Source organism: Thermobia domestica, chromosome 4, assembly GCF_964235325.1.
Source record: "Thermobia domestica chromosome 4, izTheDome1.hap1.1, whole genome shotgun sequence".
NCBI classification, from domain to species: domain Eukaryota; kingdom Metazoa; phylum Arthropoda; class Insecta; order Zygentoma; family Lepismatidae; genus Thermobia; species Thermobia domestica.
The window spans coordinates 279,720,714-279,739,662 of record NC_137457.1 but is presented as its reverse complement, the minus strand read 5'-3'; the positions used below and the strand labels follow the sequence as shown (position 1 = coordinate 279,739,662).

Sequence of the window (18,949 nt, the reverse complement as noted above, 5' to 3'; positions counted from 1 at the left end):
AGCAAAAAATTATATGACTTCTCAACGAATTTATCTGAATCATTTTTACTTATTTCGAATTTCGTGGAAAATTTTGCATACATTGATTCTTACGAAACGTTTGCTTTTGCTGTAATGAAAATTAGCATCTTTTGAAACTACGTCGCCATTTATTTCCTTCGAAATTACTTCAAACAAAAATATATGCATCATTAATACCATGGGATTTCGATTGTGGTTCAAATGTGGTTGATCATGATTTGACCGATTGGTTGGGAATTTAATGGAAGTGATAGCATCAAAGTTATTTGGGCCATCGTATTTTAACCACTGAGGATAGTTTCGTAGTCATCAAGGGAATTAAGAATACTGTCCTTTTTCTTTGGTAAGTTGCCACTGGCTCTACACTTCTCTAAAGTAAACTTTTAAACTGCTGCAGTCTTAAATGATATAACTAGCAATGTGTTCCCTCAAGTACATGCCAAGATTGATGCATTTTCTCGTGAATTTGTCTCAAATGTCAAATCAGTGAATAATGAAGAAAAGAAAAGGAAGTTAACACGTACGACCACAAACTTCCTAACAACTAGAAGATCACAGTGTGTTATGACTTACTTAAAACGATTACTTTCTGATTTGATGATTTTGACATTGATAAGTTTATCTCCCATCAAGTTGAAGTTAATTCATTATTCTTGATTCAAATAAATTTTCTTGTTTCTTAGTAAGACATGTGAGTAATATTTCCGAAATCCCGACTTCCCTGTAAATTTAGTCTGATTTTAGGAGTGATTTTATAAATTTCAATATAATTTAGTCTCACATTGAATTTGGACTTTTCCAAAAGTTTTAGATCCCTCCCGAATAAATTCCTGCATACACACCTGCCTGTATCCGCTTATTATTCTGCTATGGTTGTTTCCCATGGCCTGGTCAAGATCCTCTTAGATTTTCTAAAGGTATCTACGCGTGACGCAGCCTCCTTATTAATTTTTCCCTTTAAATCCTCCTAAACCTAATGATGAACCTCATGTCTGTTGGAAACTTAGCTGGTTGTACAAGGAATAAGTTGCAAGTACACATATATTTCTATAATTGATGACAAGTCGTCACTGCTAGGTAATATATTTCAAATAAACTTATCTATTTGAATGAAAGCGATATTACATACAGTGCAGCCTACTTATAATGAATTTCAAGGGACCAACACAATGAGTTCTTTATATCCGAACTTCGTTATAAACAAACTCATGTATTTTTCCGAATTATGAAAAAAAAAAAAAAAAAAAAAAAAAAAATTAGATAACAAGCAGATACGTTTAAAAAAGAATATACAGCAGTATAGCATTACGTCTGAAGATAATTTTATTAACTGGGTTGTTATCTAGCCTATTGTACACTCATGTCCAAAATTATCGCATATCTATAACTGTAAGAATATAATTTGATAATGATTTTGCAGGGTACTTTTAATACTGATACTATATGTATAAACGGTAAATGTATATTTGTGGTAAATTTCATAGGAAAAGAAATATAAATACGAAAATTATAATGAGTAAAATAAAATGTTGGTAAATGGACAAGAAAATTTTATTTTCGTTTTATTGCTCTTATTTACTGCTCTTTTGACATGAAATTTTTCACATACATATCTTTGCCGATTATATACATACTAACATTATAAGAAATACCGGGCAAATTCGTTATCAAATTATATTCCTAGAACAACATATTTATAGACATGCGACAATAATTTTGGACATGAGTGTACATATTGCAGTTCCTCCTACCTGTTGAAGCACGCTTGAAGAAAAGAAGTCTGTAATTTTGTTCTGAACCGTGTCTGCTGCCGATATTCGTAGCACCGTCGCGAATACGTTTCACTTCCTCAAATGCCCGAAATGCATTGTCCGGCACCGTGTTGCTGTATTCGAAAAGATAGCGTTGCAAGTTTTCCAAACTTTGGATCTCTTCTTTGGAAGTCACGGATTGTTTTACATTTTCCACTTCTCCATCATCGAATCTGCTTCATACAATGTAAAATACGACTTAACAGGGGCGATTTCTGCTGTCATCTGAGTGTGAGCGGGAGGAGTGAGTCATGCCTGGCTTGCAGAACGACAACAGCTATGAAAACCAGTTTGTGGTACCTGAGTTATCCACGAGCAGAAGAAATGAAAACATGATCCCGTTCAGAAAACTTCACTATAAGCTGTCTTTACGGAAAATATTGTTCGCAATATGCGGTCATTTCTTCCATGTTTTAAATAGGCAGTGTGACGGGGATTTCATTTATGTTCGTAATATCCAATAATTCGCTATTTCCGTATTCGTTATAAGTGAACTGCGCTGTATATTATATATTTGGAAACATTAAATTTACTCTTTTCTAATCACTTTTTAGTTCAGTTTCAAATAAGAAAATTTCACTTAAATGTCTTTCTTCGCAATCAACATATACTGTTTCAAATAAAACATCCAATGTTTACAAATCACAAACAGCCACAAGAAAGTATCAGAGGGAGCATCGAATGGAGTATTCTGCTTGCTACACGAAACCTTCTATCATGGAGCTCTTGCGGGATCACCCGAAAAATTTAATTGGCAAGGTATTCCAATTGATATTTGAAAATATCATGGAAACAAACAACTTTTGAAGAAAATTGTTGTCCACATGGAGCATCTCCCCATTTAAAATACTGGGATGGTCGCTAAAGTCCCATGATGAAGGAACTTGTGGGGCAACCAGAACTCTATTCCATGTGTCCTCAGACACTTTCCTATTTCGCTTTGTTTCATCCTTCTATCTACAGTCGTTTGTGATAATCACTGTACGTTTACTCTGAAATATCCAATACATGTGATCAGTTAATATTTTTTTTCACACATCCAATCAGTTTACCTACGAACACTAATGGTTTTAAGCCAATATCATTACGCCAATTAAAACAAAATAGCAAAAATTACAAAAGGCAAGTAAAGTAAATCAAAAGATTTATTTGCAACAATATTTTACAATGGCACCTGATCCAGTACCTTACACAACTATCTACTTTAATACTGCAACAACTAATATTTACATTATTAGCAACATTATACTACATATATTAACAATACTGGTTAGCCCAACATTCAAGTACTTTTTATCTTTTTGAACAGCCTAATCCAAAAATCCTCTCGAATTTCAACACTTATCACGTCAATGAATATCAGACAAACGTGTATATATAAGTACACATTTTAGAACACTATTCTTCAACTCGAATTGTCGGACAATAATAATCTAATCCTTTCAACCAACTGAACACATTCACTTGCACAATGATTAACTAAATAGATCACTTCTGGAATGTTAAATTATTGAAAGAAGCCTTTCTTCAACCCTGCTCCCTTTTCGCTTCGATAATGTTTTTTCCCCTTACCGTTACTAGCTAGCTGTTAACCCATTTCCGTAGAGTATTTTCCAAAGGCTGATTCATACGTAACTGTTTTCGTTATATACGTATATGTCTATTTTAAGCTTTGGCTACAGCACTAGTCCCCTGTGTGTGTTCCTTTTCCAGCTGCTTTCCCAAGTACTCCCTGCAACAAAAGTTTTCTGTTGAACTTCAATTCACAAAAATAATAGTGACTTTTTTTAAACAATGTGACATTTTCAAACATGTATCATCTCCTCACCGACAGCATATATATTAGGGATGGGCAAAACCAATTTTTATAAAAATCGGAAACAGGTTTCTAGAACACCGACATTTCGGTTTCTCCAAAAACCGGTTGTTTTCACCGAAACCGGTTTCGGTTTTATCTAAAACCGGTTCGGTTTTCACCGAAACTGTTTTCGGCGAAAACTTTTGGAAAAAACACAAAACTATTTCTATAGAAACGGAATTGGTTTCCGGAAAACACGAAACACTATTCTGGCCAGAAATAGAACGTTTTGGAAAAACTGAAACCGGTTTTGGAAAAAAACGAAACCGGTTCGGTGAAAACAGGCTCTGGCGAAAAACAGTTTTTTTTTTTTTTTTCAAAAACTGGTTTCGGCTTTTCTAAAAACCAGAAACCAAAAAAACCGGTGTTTGTGCCCATCACTTATATATAACACACATGTAACAAATGCATGAAATAACCAATCTTTTCTCACACCAATTCCTCTATATGTGGGAATTTAATTATATACAAAATGGATAAAATGCTCCACTGGACCGGGAATCGAACCCGGGATTCTGGCTTACCGTGCCGATGTATTAACTACTTCGCTTCGAGCTATCAACCTTTAGGTCGGTGCTTAATCATTTAAATCGCACAAACTGTATCATAGCTCCAAGTATAACACAAGTTCTACTATACAATTTATGTGATCTCAATGGTTCTTCAAGACAATGGACTGGATACCATAGTGGTTAACGCATAACACATTAAAGTGAAGACCCGGGTTCAATTCCCAATCCAGTCACGGAATTTTTATACAGGGTGCTCTAGGAATAATCCGACACACTTCTCATACGTATTCAGGAGTTCAATATAAGAATAAAATTTATCTGCGATTTTGTTGCATACGCCTAATTACGGAGACGGGGCGAATTTAGGGCAATTAGTGGAATTGGTCGTAGGATGGTACTTTTGTAATTACAACTACCAAAAACTATTGCTCTAATGTTATAGAAGTAAACGAAAGCAATTTTTAAAAATCATACAACTACGTCATCTTAAGCAATATAGCAATCTCTAGTCATGTTTATCAAATCTCCGGGACGGCTTGAGACGTCAAAATCCCGTAAATGGCATTATGATCTTTACGTTAATTAGTAACCACATGCGATATTTATCCCAGTATTTTCGAAATAAAACCCTTTGAAGACAGTAGTATTTTGAATCTCTTGTAACTTTGTTCCTACTTATTACAAATACGTCATACCATGATTATAAAAGTTCCATACTAAGGTCAGTGGTGCTATCCTAATTTATTAACAACCGGCTCTTTCTGTCTCTCGCTTTTATATATATATATATGGTGTCACACCAGAAAAATGCCATATTTTAAGCAAAAGCAGGAAGATTCGGTGTAGGAAAACTTGGTGTAAGAAAATTCGGAAAATGTTGATGTATGAAAAACTGGAATGGGAAATCCTAGGTATAAAGAAAGATTCGCTGTATCCATTGGATCAATTAGAAACTTTGCGGACAAAGAAGCGTATTAGTTTTAAATACAAAGTTTGTGTAGAACGTACTTTTACTGTCTACTATAAGAAATTTTAAAAAATGTGATGATGAAATAATTTGAATTCGAGATTTCAAGGGATTTTTACACTGTAACAATAAAGGCCTCAACTAAAGTATCTATGTTTGATTGGAGAAGTCAATAAGGAGCCAATAGAGTTGCAGTACTTGTCTAGCTTTTACTTAACCTCAACAAACAAATAAGAGGGAATATATAAAAAAGTCAATGCTTTGATTTCAGGATATTAACATCAATACTATTTCTACAACTACGGTATTATTTGATAAAACCACCTCACTAAGACTTTTTCGACCAATATCTTTTTGGATCTTATATATGCATATACGTTCTATGGTGTACTATATGGAAGGTGTTTTTTAGTTGTTTCTATAAATTTTCTTTCTATAAGTATTCTCTGAACTTATAGTTGTGATTGGTTTATTTCTGACAAAAAGTGTCAGATTGATTGTGTGATGAAACCAAATCATACTAATTTCCAACAAAAGATATGTTAGAGATATCAGACCCAATGCAAAAGATAATTATTATTTTCTTGAAATACGAAATATTTTATTCGGTGCATTTTATGGAGTTTTCGTTTTCACGTTTTTGAAGTTTTATGTTATCGTAAGCGGTAATATGCAATATGTATTACACCTAACTTCTCCCCACACCGAATCTTCCTAGACCCATTTTAAGGAATAATAGTATCGTTCATGGCAAGCAAAGATCGAGATATCGACGAAAATATCACTATTTCGTACACATTGCTACAAAGACATATCTTCAGAACTAATGAAAAAATCGGAGTCATTCAAAAACAGATAGATAGCACAATTAATAGACATTAGCTACGTATCACATTCATTACACTCACAGATCCCAGTATCCCGAACAAAATCCCAGAATTCATATTCAAATTTCTGTCTATTCATTGAATTTAAACAATTCAAAGTTATTTTTACAACGATATAAGCGAGCGGAAAAAGTACAGAGGTGTTTCCACAAATTTTTTTGGCATTTTTCTTTCACTCTTGGCTAGATCATGCAATGTATGTGTGTGTGTTTGTCTGGGTATAACAAACTGTTCTGCGAACTCGAAATATTCTAATAACAGGTTCTAGCGAACGGCTGAATAGCACCACTGACTAACGTACATCCAATGTGCATAGATACATCCGTCTCACTTTGATTTTTATTCTTGTAGAAGTCTCCAAAATTTGGATGTTTACAGATATTTGTGATACTATAGCATCTTTATCCTGTTACACTGAATAGCAAATGCGGTATTGTAGGTTTTTCTTTAACATGTAGATCTGAAACTACCTGATGTAGTACCATTTGAAAAAATATAATTATGTACGGTTGGAAACCTTGTTTATTGGGTGGTATTATGGAGTGTATCAATAATGTCTCTTTGTTGATACTTGCAAGTTAAGACAATTTCATTAACATTTTTAATCATATAGTTTAAAAGTTACACGGTCATTTCAAGGTAAATTGTGCACCCTGTGGATATATATAAATGAGTTATCTTGTTTGTGATCGCAAAACGGAAAAACGAATAAATGCTTCAAATTAATTTTTGAATGTAGTTATTATCTATCTCGAACTTTTTTTTTTTTTTAAATCATGTCACTGATTAAAATTATTATTTTAACGAGTGTACGGGAGTCAAAATTTATGAAAAAATTTAGTACCTTACGACAAGCGTTAAGCGGACTCGTATTCCAGCGTTTTTGAAAACTTCCGTTTTAAGGAGGATAGAGAGGACATTTTCTGTCTCCTCTCACTTTTCCCATGTTGTCGCGATGGTCCTTTTATAATAAAAAGCAAAAAAGTTATTGAGTTCTCCAAATTACGCAGCTCTCTAACCTGAAGTCCTGATTTCAGTTGGTGTTAAAACAAAATCCATTGTTACATACTGTACACACTTGTGTGATGTAGTCAATATCAATGCGCGATCTTTTATAATTCATTAAGTAAAATTATTTGGAAACTTAGAAGTTATAAAAAATTTCCGCAACTTTGCTTACTATAGTTGTCAACAAAAGCACATATCCCCCACATTTATTTTAACCCTTTGGGCCCTACGTCGAGTGTGAGCCGATCTTGAAAACTTTTCCGTCTACTCTCGTCGAATCGCTCGTACTATTAGGTGTAAAGAATAGGCCAATGAGATCAAATAGAATGTTAGTTTGACAGTTTCATCATTATTAATCTTGTTCCACTTGGAATCTGAAATGAAGTGGGAGTTTTACGTCCCACGAATATGCCGGATAGGCTGCACGAGACGGTGGTGATGAGATATGAATGAAATGGTGGAATGAAGTGGAAGGAAACGGGAGAACCCCGAGGAAACCCACACACACGGTGTTTGTCCACCATAAAGTTCACTTGGCGTGAGCTGGAATCGAACCAGGGACCCCATGCACCAGAGATGAACGATCACTGAGCCACCGCGGCCCTTCCACTTGGAATATTTTATAGTTGCAGTTTCCGGAAAATATGTAGTTTACGATTATTTTGTGGCACAAAAATGGAGTGCAAAGGAATAATCAATAACTTCGGAGTGAATAATCTTTTTTATGTTATGTATGTCACGTAGATTGTTTGGCGTTGTGTATGTAACTCTTTTAACCAAAACAAACGTTTTCAAAATTATTTACGAACCAACACGAAGGTAGAAGGTTTGAACTTTACAACATTATCAGGTTTCTTGGCAACTATAACAAAGTCAAAATGAATTTGTACAATCATGTGAGTCAGAAGTTTTCTTTGTATCCCTGTTCTTCATCGAACAGGCCTCTTAAAAAGACTAGCCTATAAATGCACACACGTACGCTTTAAAAGGACAAGCGCTACTTCTGAAAATATATTTAACTCAGATCATAAAGCAAATCACAATATTAAGGAGAATTCTTTAGTAAATACTTACCAATTATGAACCATCAATTTCTGCACCGCCAGTAGTGCTTCGTAGCGGACATTAGGATCCTCATGACCTAACAGCTGCATTACTAATTGTTTTCCTCCTAATTGTTCAATTACGCTGTAAAGACAAAATAACACTATTAAATGAAATTTCAGATGCTGAATCTTCATCTACTAAATAAACATGCGTAAAATACCTCCAGAGCGTAACATTTTAGAAACTCCAATTAAAACGTTAAATTGGTCTCTGCTTAATTTAAGCTGCACACATGTGAACTATGTACCGTCTTAATAATGAGTAAAAAGGAACAGGCGCAAACTTAAACAATTACACTCAACTACCGGTAAATGCATAATCTTGAATTTAATCCTAAATAGTTTCAACGGTAAGAACTGTCTTCCTCAGTAGGTCAAAAAAGTTTGGTAACCTCTTCTGATATATCAAATGTACGAACTAATGTCTCTGCAGCTAAATCCAATTTCAAAACTGTTACAAGATGGCAACAGTAACTTCTGAAAGCATGTACAATTATTTTCCGAAAGTTCTAATATACCATATGGCTTATAATGGTGGCAACATCATTATGGTCTGCTCTACAATGTAGGCTAAAATCATGCTTAATTAGATGCTCTAATCGTTTACATTATTATTATTATTATTATTATTATTATTATTATTATTATTATTATTATTATTATTATTATTGTAATAGTAGTACTAGTTGGTGTTTGCTTACTAACCATACCAAATTCCATTCCACATATAGATAATTACTCAAGACTTCATTACAAACAACATTGTGTTAATTTAAACCATCGAATAGCAAGCGACAGCGCAATGGCGTCAGGCAGACAAGAGACACGGCAGGTAGCAACATTATTAGCGTGGTGCATAGACTGAAAGCCAGACGACGTTACCCATTGGCACAGTCAACACTGTCCTTGAGCCGGCTTTTTACCATTCACTTTTATTAAAATGTGTATCCAAAGGCGGAGGAGGATGATTCAAAATGTACGCCAAAAATAGAGTATTTCACAAGCTTCTCATATTAGAGGAATGAAACTCGGAATATAAACTTATTTAGAAAAGCTGACACGTGTCTAAGAGATATCGATAATTTCGTTTCTAAAGAGGGAAGGAACAATTTCTACGTTACGTTTATTTCTCGTTTTCTATTCATATAATAGCAAAAGTGAGGGAACAATTAAATTGTTTAATATCTGAATAGTGAGCACTTGAGTCGACCTGGGTTTTTATAATTTCTCTTTGACTGAAATGTACACCTTGAGGGAAGAGGAGGGAAGTTTAAATATATACCTTTTAAATATTTTGCATTGACCTATCCTTCCCATGCGAAGAATGGGTATTTTAACTAGTACGAAATAAAACAGTTACTCCTTCCATTCAAGTACAATACGATACTTTAATACAACGTACTCCAAATACATAACAATGCCTAACCGTAAAGATTTCTTCTGAATCACTTGTATTATTATTTTCTTTTTAGCTTCCAAATCTTTACAAAGTTTAATATAACGATTTATAGCAACGAAAATATGAATATTTATTGTCATCAGAAAACAATAGCCCAGTGCTATGAAACAATAACGAAAAAGGAAGGAGAGAGATTACTGCTGACATTTCGTGGTTTTGTTAGCCATCTATCTTCTGAAAAGTAACCTCGGGTTTTGCATTTAGAAGGGCCTCCTGAGGTGCTTTTTCAGACGGAATAAAATGTCGAAGAGGATATGGTCCTTTTGTCACCGATTCTACGGTCAGTCTCAATATGATTCAACACCCCCCCGTAGTAGATTGTTTTCATGAGAATTTAACCGACACCTAAGGAAAACGTCGGGACAAACTGTGAAATGGAAAGAGAACCCTTCTGCCATGAAGGAAAAACCATGGTATACTGTTTTCTGCTGCAAAAATAGCTCACTTCAGTAATAAATTGCATTCATAACACGCTTCGCATTTGCATCGAGTTTCTAGGATTTTGTACACCGAACTGCAATGCGATATCGCTTAAATAAAGCGCTGAAGGTATTGGAGGACAAGAAGAATTTTACAATCATTCGTGCTCCTTTTGAAACACAGTTTATTATTATTATTATTATTCCTTCAGCGAATAGAATATATCATTGACACACGCATTCAACACGACGACGCTGGAAACTATATGCAGCTAAATACTTCTAAAACACTGTAATAATAACGTGGCGACATTCGGTAGTCGCTTATTTAGCTTGCATTTGCATGTCCATTATTTATCAAATTAGCTCAATAAGTACGAGGATCGTTCCGAAAGTAATGCCTGCTATTTTTTCCTGGAAACTAATGGAGATACATAAATAATAATAGCACAGCTAAACAGAGTAACATTTCAGCTACAGATTGTCATTTTCCCACATAGTTCCCACCATTCGTTACGCACTTTTGCCAACGATGAACTAGAGCCTGCATGCCACGCTTGTATAAATCGGGACAGGCTGAGGCTAACAACGTCTCATCTCCAATGACCATGCTATCGAGAAAATTGTCACGTTCTGCTTCGTATTGGTCCAGCAGATCCCGACAAATTTCCATTCGCTGAGTTTTGTGATCTGTAAGCATCCGCAGTATCCATCTCGCACAGACTTTGCGATAACCAAGATGTTCCAGCATTTTTTCCAAGGCATTACAGCCAACATTCAGCTTTGTACATAATTCTCTGGTCGTTATTCGGCGATCAGCACGGATGAGTTGATCAAGACGTTCTTCATTGCAAGGGATGACAGTTGTGCAGGATCGACCGGGCCGTGGCTAGTCATGGACACCCCTTTTCACAACCTTGAAAATGCCGTACTCATCGCTTCACATTGCTCACGTCTATTGTATCGTCTCCATAAACCTTTACCAAGCGTCAATGGATTTCAATCGGCCCAATTCCTTCAGCAGTGAGGAATTCAATCACACATCGTTGTTTTATACGCATGTCCACATCAGGCTCCACTTTGGAACACTCCTATGCTGGCGATAACTACCGCAGAACAACGGGACCAAGATGCAAATAAAAGAGGAAGGTTTAAGCATTAGCACTACACCAACATCTGGCACGGGCATACAAAGTCAACACAAAACAATAGGAGGCATTAATTTCGGAACGACTCTCGTAGTATTTTTAAACTTCGCATAACAATATATAGAAATCTGCAAGTAATACAAAATGTGTACTTACTGTTTTCCACGTGGGTAATGTCGAACGAACTCGCCGACATCGAAACTTGCCACGCTCAGAACCAAAGGATCTTTACTTGTTTCTAATAAATGGATAAGGATACGTAGTAGTTCGTAATTCTTCTCACACAGTCTTGACACATTCTCTCGCCAGAATTTAGCTGACTTGTGGACAGGACTCCATTCTAATCGGCCAGACTTCAATTCTGTGGCATACTCGTCGAAGGAACTGAAAAGTAATAGTAGTAATTAAATTTAAGGCTTTTTCTGGTTTTCTCAAATATACCATTAAACATTCTTAAGCTATGTACAGGGGTAGACAAAAATCTAAAACGTTTGCAAAATTGTGAAAATCATACCTAGTATGGTGTCCGGCCTCCTTTTGCGTCCAAAACAGCTTGGATCCGACGTGGAATGGACGTATACAGCTACTGAGCTCCTGAATCGCGGTGTATGGAATTTTGTACCATTGTTCCTCCAAAACATGCTCCAGTTCCTTAAGGGATGCTGGTGGAGGGTAATGAGACCGAACACTCAGACCACAATGGCTCAATGATGTTCAGATCTGGTGATTGTGGAACCCAGGGGAGATGTAATAGCTCCTGGTCATGCTCCTCAAACCATGATTTCACCGTTTTTGCAGCGTGAGAGGGTGCTAAATTATCTTGGTAGATGCCATCACTATCACGGAACAATATTTGGGTCATGGGTAGAACCTGGTCCCCCAAAATGGCCTCATACGCCTTAGCATTCATCATTCCATGCAGGGCTATGAAGGGACCTGCAGAAAACCACGATATCACTGCCTATACTGTAACAGAACCACCTCCATGCTTTACAGTTGGGAGCAGACAGTCTGTATCATAGGCCTGCGAGGGTGTTCTCCATATGTAAACACGACCGGTTGTTGGAAACAAGGTTAAGGTCGTTTCATCGGACCACATTATGTGTTTCCACTCCTCATGAGTCCACGCCTTGTGGTTCTTGCACCACTGGATACGTCTCTTCGCATTTACTGCTGCTTGTGACCAGGGGTTTGGTGATAGCGGCCCTGCCATGAAGTTTCATTTTATGAAGTTCCCGTCGCACTGTTTTCGATGAAACCGGGTTCTGTAGGCCGGAATTTAGTTCAGACGTAATTTTCATTGCAGTGGTCTTCTTTTTAGCTGCTACAATCCGTTTTAATGCCCTCCGGTCCCTATCTGACAGGATTGTCTTTCAACCACTGTTGTACTTTGCAGACGTTGTTTGCCCATGAATTGTGTATGCCCTCGTGATATTGGACACAGTGCCTTTCGATACCCTCACAATGTTCGCCACTTTGCCACTGAAGCTCCAACCAGACGGGCACCAACGATCATGCCTCTTTGCAAGTCTGTTAGGTCGCCCATTTTACCGCACCACTTTCACATCACGACACACACAGGTGAACTGGTTACTGCTGAAGGAGAAAAGGAAGGTCCACATGGGGCACATTGAAAACAAAAAAACGATCGGCAACCGCAACACGTGTTGTACAGTGGAGGGCCAAACTTACGTGTCCTGTATGAAGTGTTTTTAATTTTTTGTCCACCCCCTGTAATCTTAATAAATAAATAAATAAATATTCTATATATATAAAACCTTTGAAAAAATAACTATTTCCATTGACAGCACTATCATAGGGCAATTCGAAATTTATCTGAATTAAAGATCTGCGGATTATAGCTAAAGAAAACTAAAAATAAAGGCGTTCGAAATCACTGTATTAACCAGTTGAATATGCATTTAAAAGTTACTAGAAACAGAAAAATACCGATTGTTGTTCTATTTCCCTAATGTATATACACAAGGTGATGTATAAAGGTATGTCCAAATTTGAGCTGGTTATTCTTCTACGAACAGTCAACAAAAAATTCTACAATATATATATATGTGATACCGCACCGTTCCGGATATATACAGGATCAACCACAAGACAGGCCACATGCTGCAAGGAATTAAAACATATAGACATGTCATTAGTCGGTCTGACAGATATTAAGGTATTTTCTGGAATTGACTGGGATATTTCCAGTGTCCTGCTAGAAAAATTTCCAGTATATTACGATAAAAGAAAAAAAGTCTGTGCCACATACGATATTTAACAGCCTGTAAAGTATGTTGCAGAAGCCAGGTAGTCTTCAAAATTTTGATGGGAAAAATGCACAGGAACTAGTGGGTTAAAATTGAAAAACAGGAGAGTGTTTTCTGGACGTTATTTCTCCCAATGAATGTCGTAATCCATACACAACCTGTTTTTGTGTTGGCACCCACACCTTTTCTCACCTGGTTCACTTTTTTTTTTTTTTTTTTTTTTTTTTTTTTTTTTTTAAATGTTTATATTACATTTTGTACGAACACTGTTAAATAGAAGATTAATTAATTACAAATATCAAAAGTGACATGTTCATCCTTACACATTTAGATGTGTACAATCTTGACACTTCACAATGTTAAATGAATACAAACTGCACATAAAATAAGTTAAAACATAACATTTTATAAACACTATTCACTTTCTTTCTCGAACCAGCGACTCAACTTTTACGTAAATGAAATGAAATGAAATCTGAGTTTTACGTCCCACGGTTAGCCGGTTAGGCTAAAGGAGACGGTGATTATGAGAAATGAATGAAATGGTGGAATGAAGAAAGTGGGAGGAAACGGGAGAACCCCGAGAAAACCCACGCACACGGTGTTTGTCCACCACAAAGTTCACTTGGCGGGGGCTGGGATCGAACCCGGGGCCCCAAGCACTAGAGGTGAACGCTCTACCACTGAGCCACCCCACAATTTTTACGTAGTTGATCAGTCAGATATCCCTATCACCACCTACACCTTGATGATCGGGCTGTCACTTTGAAGGGTGTCTAAGGGAATTTTTACTTTTCTAATATTACACAATAATTTCTAGCATATTTTCAGTATCTCCAGTATTTCAAGTAGTCACTCTGCACACTGATATTCTGAAAACAGCAGATAAAGTCATAAACGTACCATATGCGTAGTTACGGGGAGCAGGTGAAATAATGGAGGATGAAAGACAGTTCTACACTGGGCGCAGCATTATCAGAGGAAGAGTTCAAGATGACCAACACCACCACGACGAGGGACATATTTCCTGCACGTTTGGCATAATGCCATCTAGTGAGTATATTCTTGACTACCTTCTATATCTCTGGAACTGCCATACCAAGCATATACACAAAGTAATTTTATCCTTATAGTGTTGAAATGCACCTGTCTGCCCCAGGCTGTAAAGCCCCTTTTCCACCACCAATCATGTTCAATATGATGGTCCTGGCGACATCCGAGCTTCCATTGAAGGGGGCTTCTATTTAGCACAGCCTGATCATGTTTAACCCAATCGTTCTTGCATATTTTCCAGACTCTCAAGTGTTGTGGCTCAACGTTTGATGATGTTCTGTTTTAATCAAGGCACAAAAGTCCATGGATGATGCATCTGGTAATTTAACAGAGATGCATCTAAATCGGACAACGGATACCCCCTCTCTCTCCTGTTCCATACAAGCCATGTAAGCTACCGTTGTTTTGATAGCGTGACTCCCGCCCTTGTTTTGGTGAATGTGGACTTTAGCGGGCTCATTGTCATATAAATCTGGGGGTGGTATATAGGACCTAAGGCGTGTTGTATACAGTAAGCAGCATTTACCTTTATATTAGATACTACTCTCTGTATAGGAAGTTTTCCTTGGTACAGAAACTTGCTACTAGCGAACTTTTTGAGAAAACTTCCCTTGCACGTGTGAATCCACTGTGTGTGTTTCTTTCTATTGATAGAATGTTAGTCAATCGCACGCACCTGCTTTGAGCTGGTCAAACAGACCCACATTTCATCTAGGATGATCACATAAGGCCATTTATCACCCATTAGGTAACACTCATACATAGTTTTGCATGCCATTCTCCATTGGGCAATTTGTGTTTGTTAGAAGATCATGATTTGATTAACGGTTGCTGGTGACCGTCGACACATGCTGTTATTTCATGTTTCGGATGTGGATTTCCTTGGTCACATATTCATCGAACTTCAGCAGTGACGTCTCGACACGGAGCTTGTTGATACTTGTGGCTTTTGACCGGGCATTGAGTCTTTCGAGAGTGGATGCACATTACGATGAATAGTTCAAAGTAATATCAAGGATCTCAGGGAGCGTGAATAAGAAGACTGATGAGCCGGGCACGGAAAGTGCACACAGTTTCAGTTTCTTTAAATCCTCTGTTATTTGGAGGATAAGGAGAGTATTCATCAAATCAGAACACAAGATTTAAAGAAATGGCTATCACGTGCGTTTTGTGTCTCACTTCTTAACGGAGGAGCAGAAATTGGATAGAGCGAATCACTGCCAGAAATTGAATTTAACCGCTGATAAAAATTGAGCCAAATTTGGAAAAGTTTTGGCACAAGAAAGTCATGGTGTGTTACCATACCCCACATATTCGCCAGACCTGTCATCCTATGGTTACCTTCTTTCCTCGAAATTAAAAGCATCATTGAAGGGTTGTGTTTCAGATCATGTTTCCACTACCCAGCAAGCAGTGACGTGGACCTTGAACACCATTACAGCTCCAGGACTTTCTGAAATCATTTCATGGCTTATTGGATTGTGCAAAAAGATGAATGTGGACGAAGGAGACTCCTATCTTGAATAAACAGAGGTAAATTGGTTCCACTTGTTATTCATTTGATGTTTACTTTCTCAGTCTCGTTTCCTAGTTGCCGTACTGTGTAGATGGAAATTCCAGAGGCTAATACAGTACATACTACCATCAGCGTCAACGGCCCAGACAGGGCAATGAAAGCTCATAATGAAGTATTAGAATGGAATTCCAGTAATAATATCATGAAAAGAAATTTTATATTATTAACATCTGTAAATTTAAACCGTTCACTTAGAATTCAAGTGATTTAACTATTCTGAACCTTACCTTAAGTCTTGTACAGAGGCTTGCAGTTTTTCATTGAGATATTCCACATCACTTGTGATATCTTCATCGTCGAATTTTCTTTGTTCCAAAATACTCAGCTGTTTCAGCACTTTGCATTGTACCATTGCTATACAATGTTCCTTGGCCACTTGTCTGTCTTCTGGTTTCTCAATCAGGTTCTATTCAATGTAAGAAATAATATTATATTATTATTACTTCCTACTCACAAAAGGTCCCTATGTCAATTCTTTACAAAAAGTCCTAATCATGCTTGTCACATACGTATTACCTCATCACTTCAAACCGAAAAAGTTTCTGTGACTCGACCCACAAACACCTACCAATGTCTTGTAATCTTTACATCCTCATCACGAGAACCAATCCCTTGGACATTCCACACCTCGATCGACGTAATATCAAAACCCGAGATGCAAAATCTGTCCTATATTCGACAGCAGTTTGAACTTCCAACATCTCAAACATCTCATCACAAAGATAGGAAACAGCTTCCAAGACTTTCCGGTACTTTCAATTTTCAAAACCCCATTTCACTCTTCCTTACATTCACTGTCCTATTTTCTATGTTGGAGAAAATTTCTTTCGACCTACACCAACAATCACTGATATTTACATGCTACTGTATCTCGAACTGACGTAGTTTCTACTATAAAAGTCTTAGATTGAACAAAGAATTATTTTTAACAATTACTTCAACGTTCCCTGAGGACAGATATTTGTAAATAAGTTAATTATCCGCAATATTTCAAGAACTCGTTCCTCTTTATCAGACAGTAACTACTGATTATTTTATATGGTCCCATTTCTTATTTACATATTGTTTCTTCGCTAATTCTTCGAAATACCACTTCTTATTACATTTGAGTAAAACTAACGTGAGGATTCAATGTCAAGGTTCACAGTAAACTTTTGCCATTGATCTCCCTGAATTTCCTTAAATATCCATGGTTGAATACGTAAATTTTTCCTAATCCCCGACATCGCAAACACTATCATTCATAGTTAGGTTTAGAAAAGTAAATATTTAATCTGCTTTCACTATCCCTATTGTCATCCAATGCTCTCCATTTTTATTTTTTTAAATATACGGTATAAGCTTACTCTCTTACTGTAAATCCTTACTGTGAGTCAAGCTTTCTATAAAAGCGAAACAGAGTAAGTTCGAGCAACTCCAATGAGGAGTGAGCACCAGCATGAGCAAATGCAAGTCTCATTCAGATAGTGAGCCCGAGTGGCATTAAAGATATCGAATGTGAAGTCTGAGTTAACGTAAACCTCACAGATTAGTGAGCTTGAGCCCAGTAAGGATAGTGAGCTTAAGCCTGATTGCAAACTGGTTTTCTCTACTATAATGCGAGACTTGAGTTCCATTTCCTGTTGTGGCACATTTGGATCGAATAGTTACAGTACCTGTAGATTCACGCCTCATGTACACCCACACGTCGAGTAAGGACAAACTCGAGTGAAACAAGTACAAGGTGTATCAAAACCTCCGGAATCTAGGCCAACTCTCTCATGACTAAAGAAAAAAATATGGGAAGAATGAAAACATATTTCCAACAACTTCTCTATCTAAAATTATGATAGTTTTTCCAATCGCACCAGTCACACCAGTACGGTGTCCTATGAAAAGAAACATTTCCAGTTCAACAGGCTGTTAGAACGGAATGTAAAGCCACGCAAAAATGACATGGGAAAAGTGTACATTGTCGTGTGGAAAACTTACAACATCTGGATCCACTTCTCTAACACTGCTGTACCGTTGGTATGGTGAGGGCCAACAGAAACAGCCTGCTGAACTGATAACGCTCCTTTTCATTTAATATATGGCGCCTCACCAATGTGAAGCTCAAACGACTGGTACGATTGGAAAAATTCCATCATTTTAGATCAGCGTATCCCAACCTTTTTCAACTTGCGGCATATTACGGGTATAACTTGAATTCTCGCGGCACACTCATAGATATTATTATTATTATTATTATTATTATTTGCAAATATAAAATACCATGGTATTTTTTTTCTGTGATTACTGATCTTCTCATAGAGATGAAAGCTCGATCACTGGTTTTACCCTATGCTAATTCATTATGCTTATTTTTTATTCTAATTTTAAAATAGAAAACAATTGCAATGAAATATAGGACTCAGATTTTTAAAAATACGCTTTCTTTTTCGAAAACTGTATCCAACCTTTCACTAAGAACGAAGATCACTAAATAACGAACGAACAAACAAATGTCTTGTACTTTTAACTTTGTTGTTTTAACCAAAACCGGTGCATATTATTGCAATCACACAGCTTGCGATGCGTCGAAGTCAAAACACAACTTTTGAACAAAGTGCTGTTCTGTCATTCACGTGCAGATGAGTGTTCTACGAACGTTCACTTGACGCGTACCGTACAAATGCTTCCATTTCGCGATGTTGGTATGACTCTCAATTGAAGCGTAACATAGCAGCTAACCGTGGAAATTTGTACGAGCCGAAATACTGTCTGCTACACACCAATAGATGTAGAATAATATATTACAATTACAGTAATTTTTTCCATGATAGAAATTCATAGTAATGTGAAATACAAAAATATACATTTTTTTTTCCTATGT

The 18,949-nt window shown here is 36.7% G+C and overlaps 1 protein-coding gene across 2 annotated transcripts in view; it reads right to left on the bottom strand.

Annotated features, from left to right (window-relative positions):
- Window positions 1-2,959: 2,959 nt before the first annotated feature.
- VhaSFD (V-type proton ATPase subunit VhaSFD) overlaps window positions 2,960-18,949 on the bottom strand; it is a 40,851-nt gene continuing 24,861 nt past the window's right edge. For both annotated transcript variants that reach the window (XM_081755984.1, XM_081755985.1), the window contains 4 exons: window positions 16,323-16,501; window positions 11,353-11,580; window positions 8,139-8,252; window positions 2,960-3,564 (listed from right to left, as the gene is read on the bottom strand). In XM_081755984.1, the coding sequence (XP_081612110.1) occupies window positions 3,498-3,564; window positions 8,139-8,252; window positions 11,353-11,580; window positions 16,323-16,501 (588 nt within the window). In that variant the 3' untranslated portion in view covers window positions 2,960-3,497. The remainder of the gene's footprint in view (window positions 3,565-8,138; window positions 8,253-11,352; window positions 11,581-16,322; window positions 16,502-18,949) is intronic.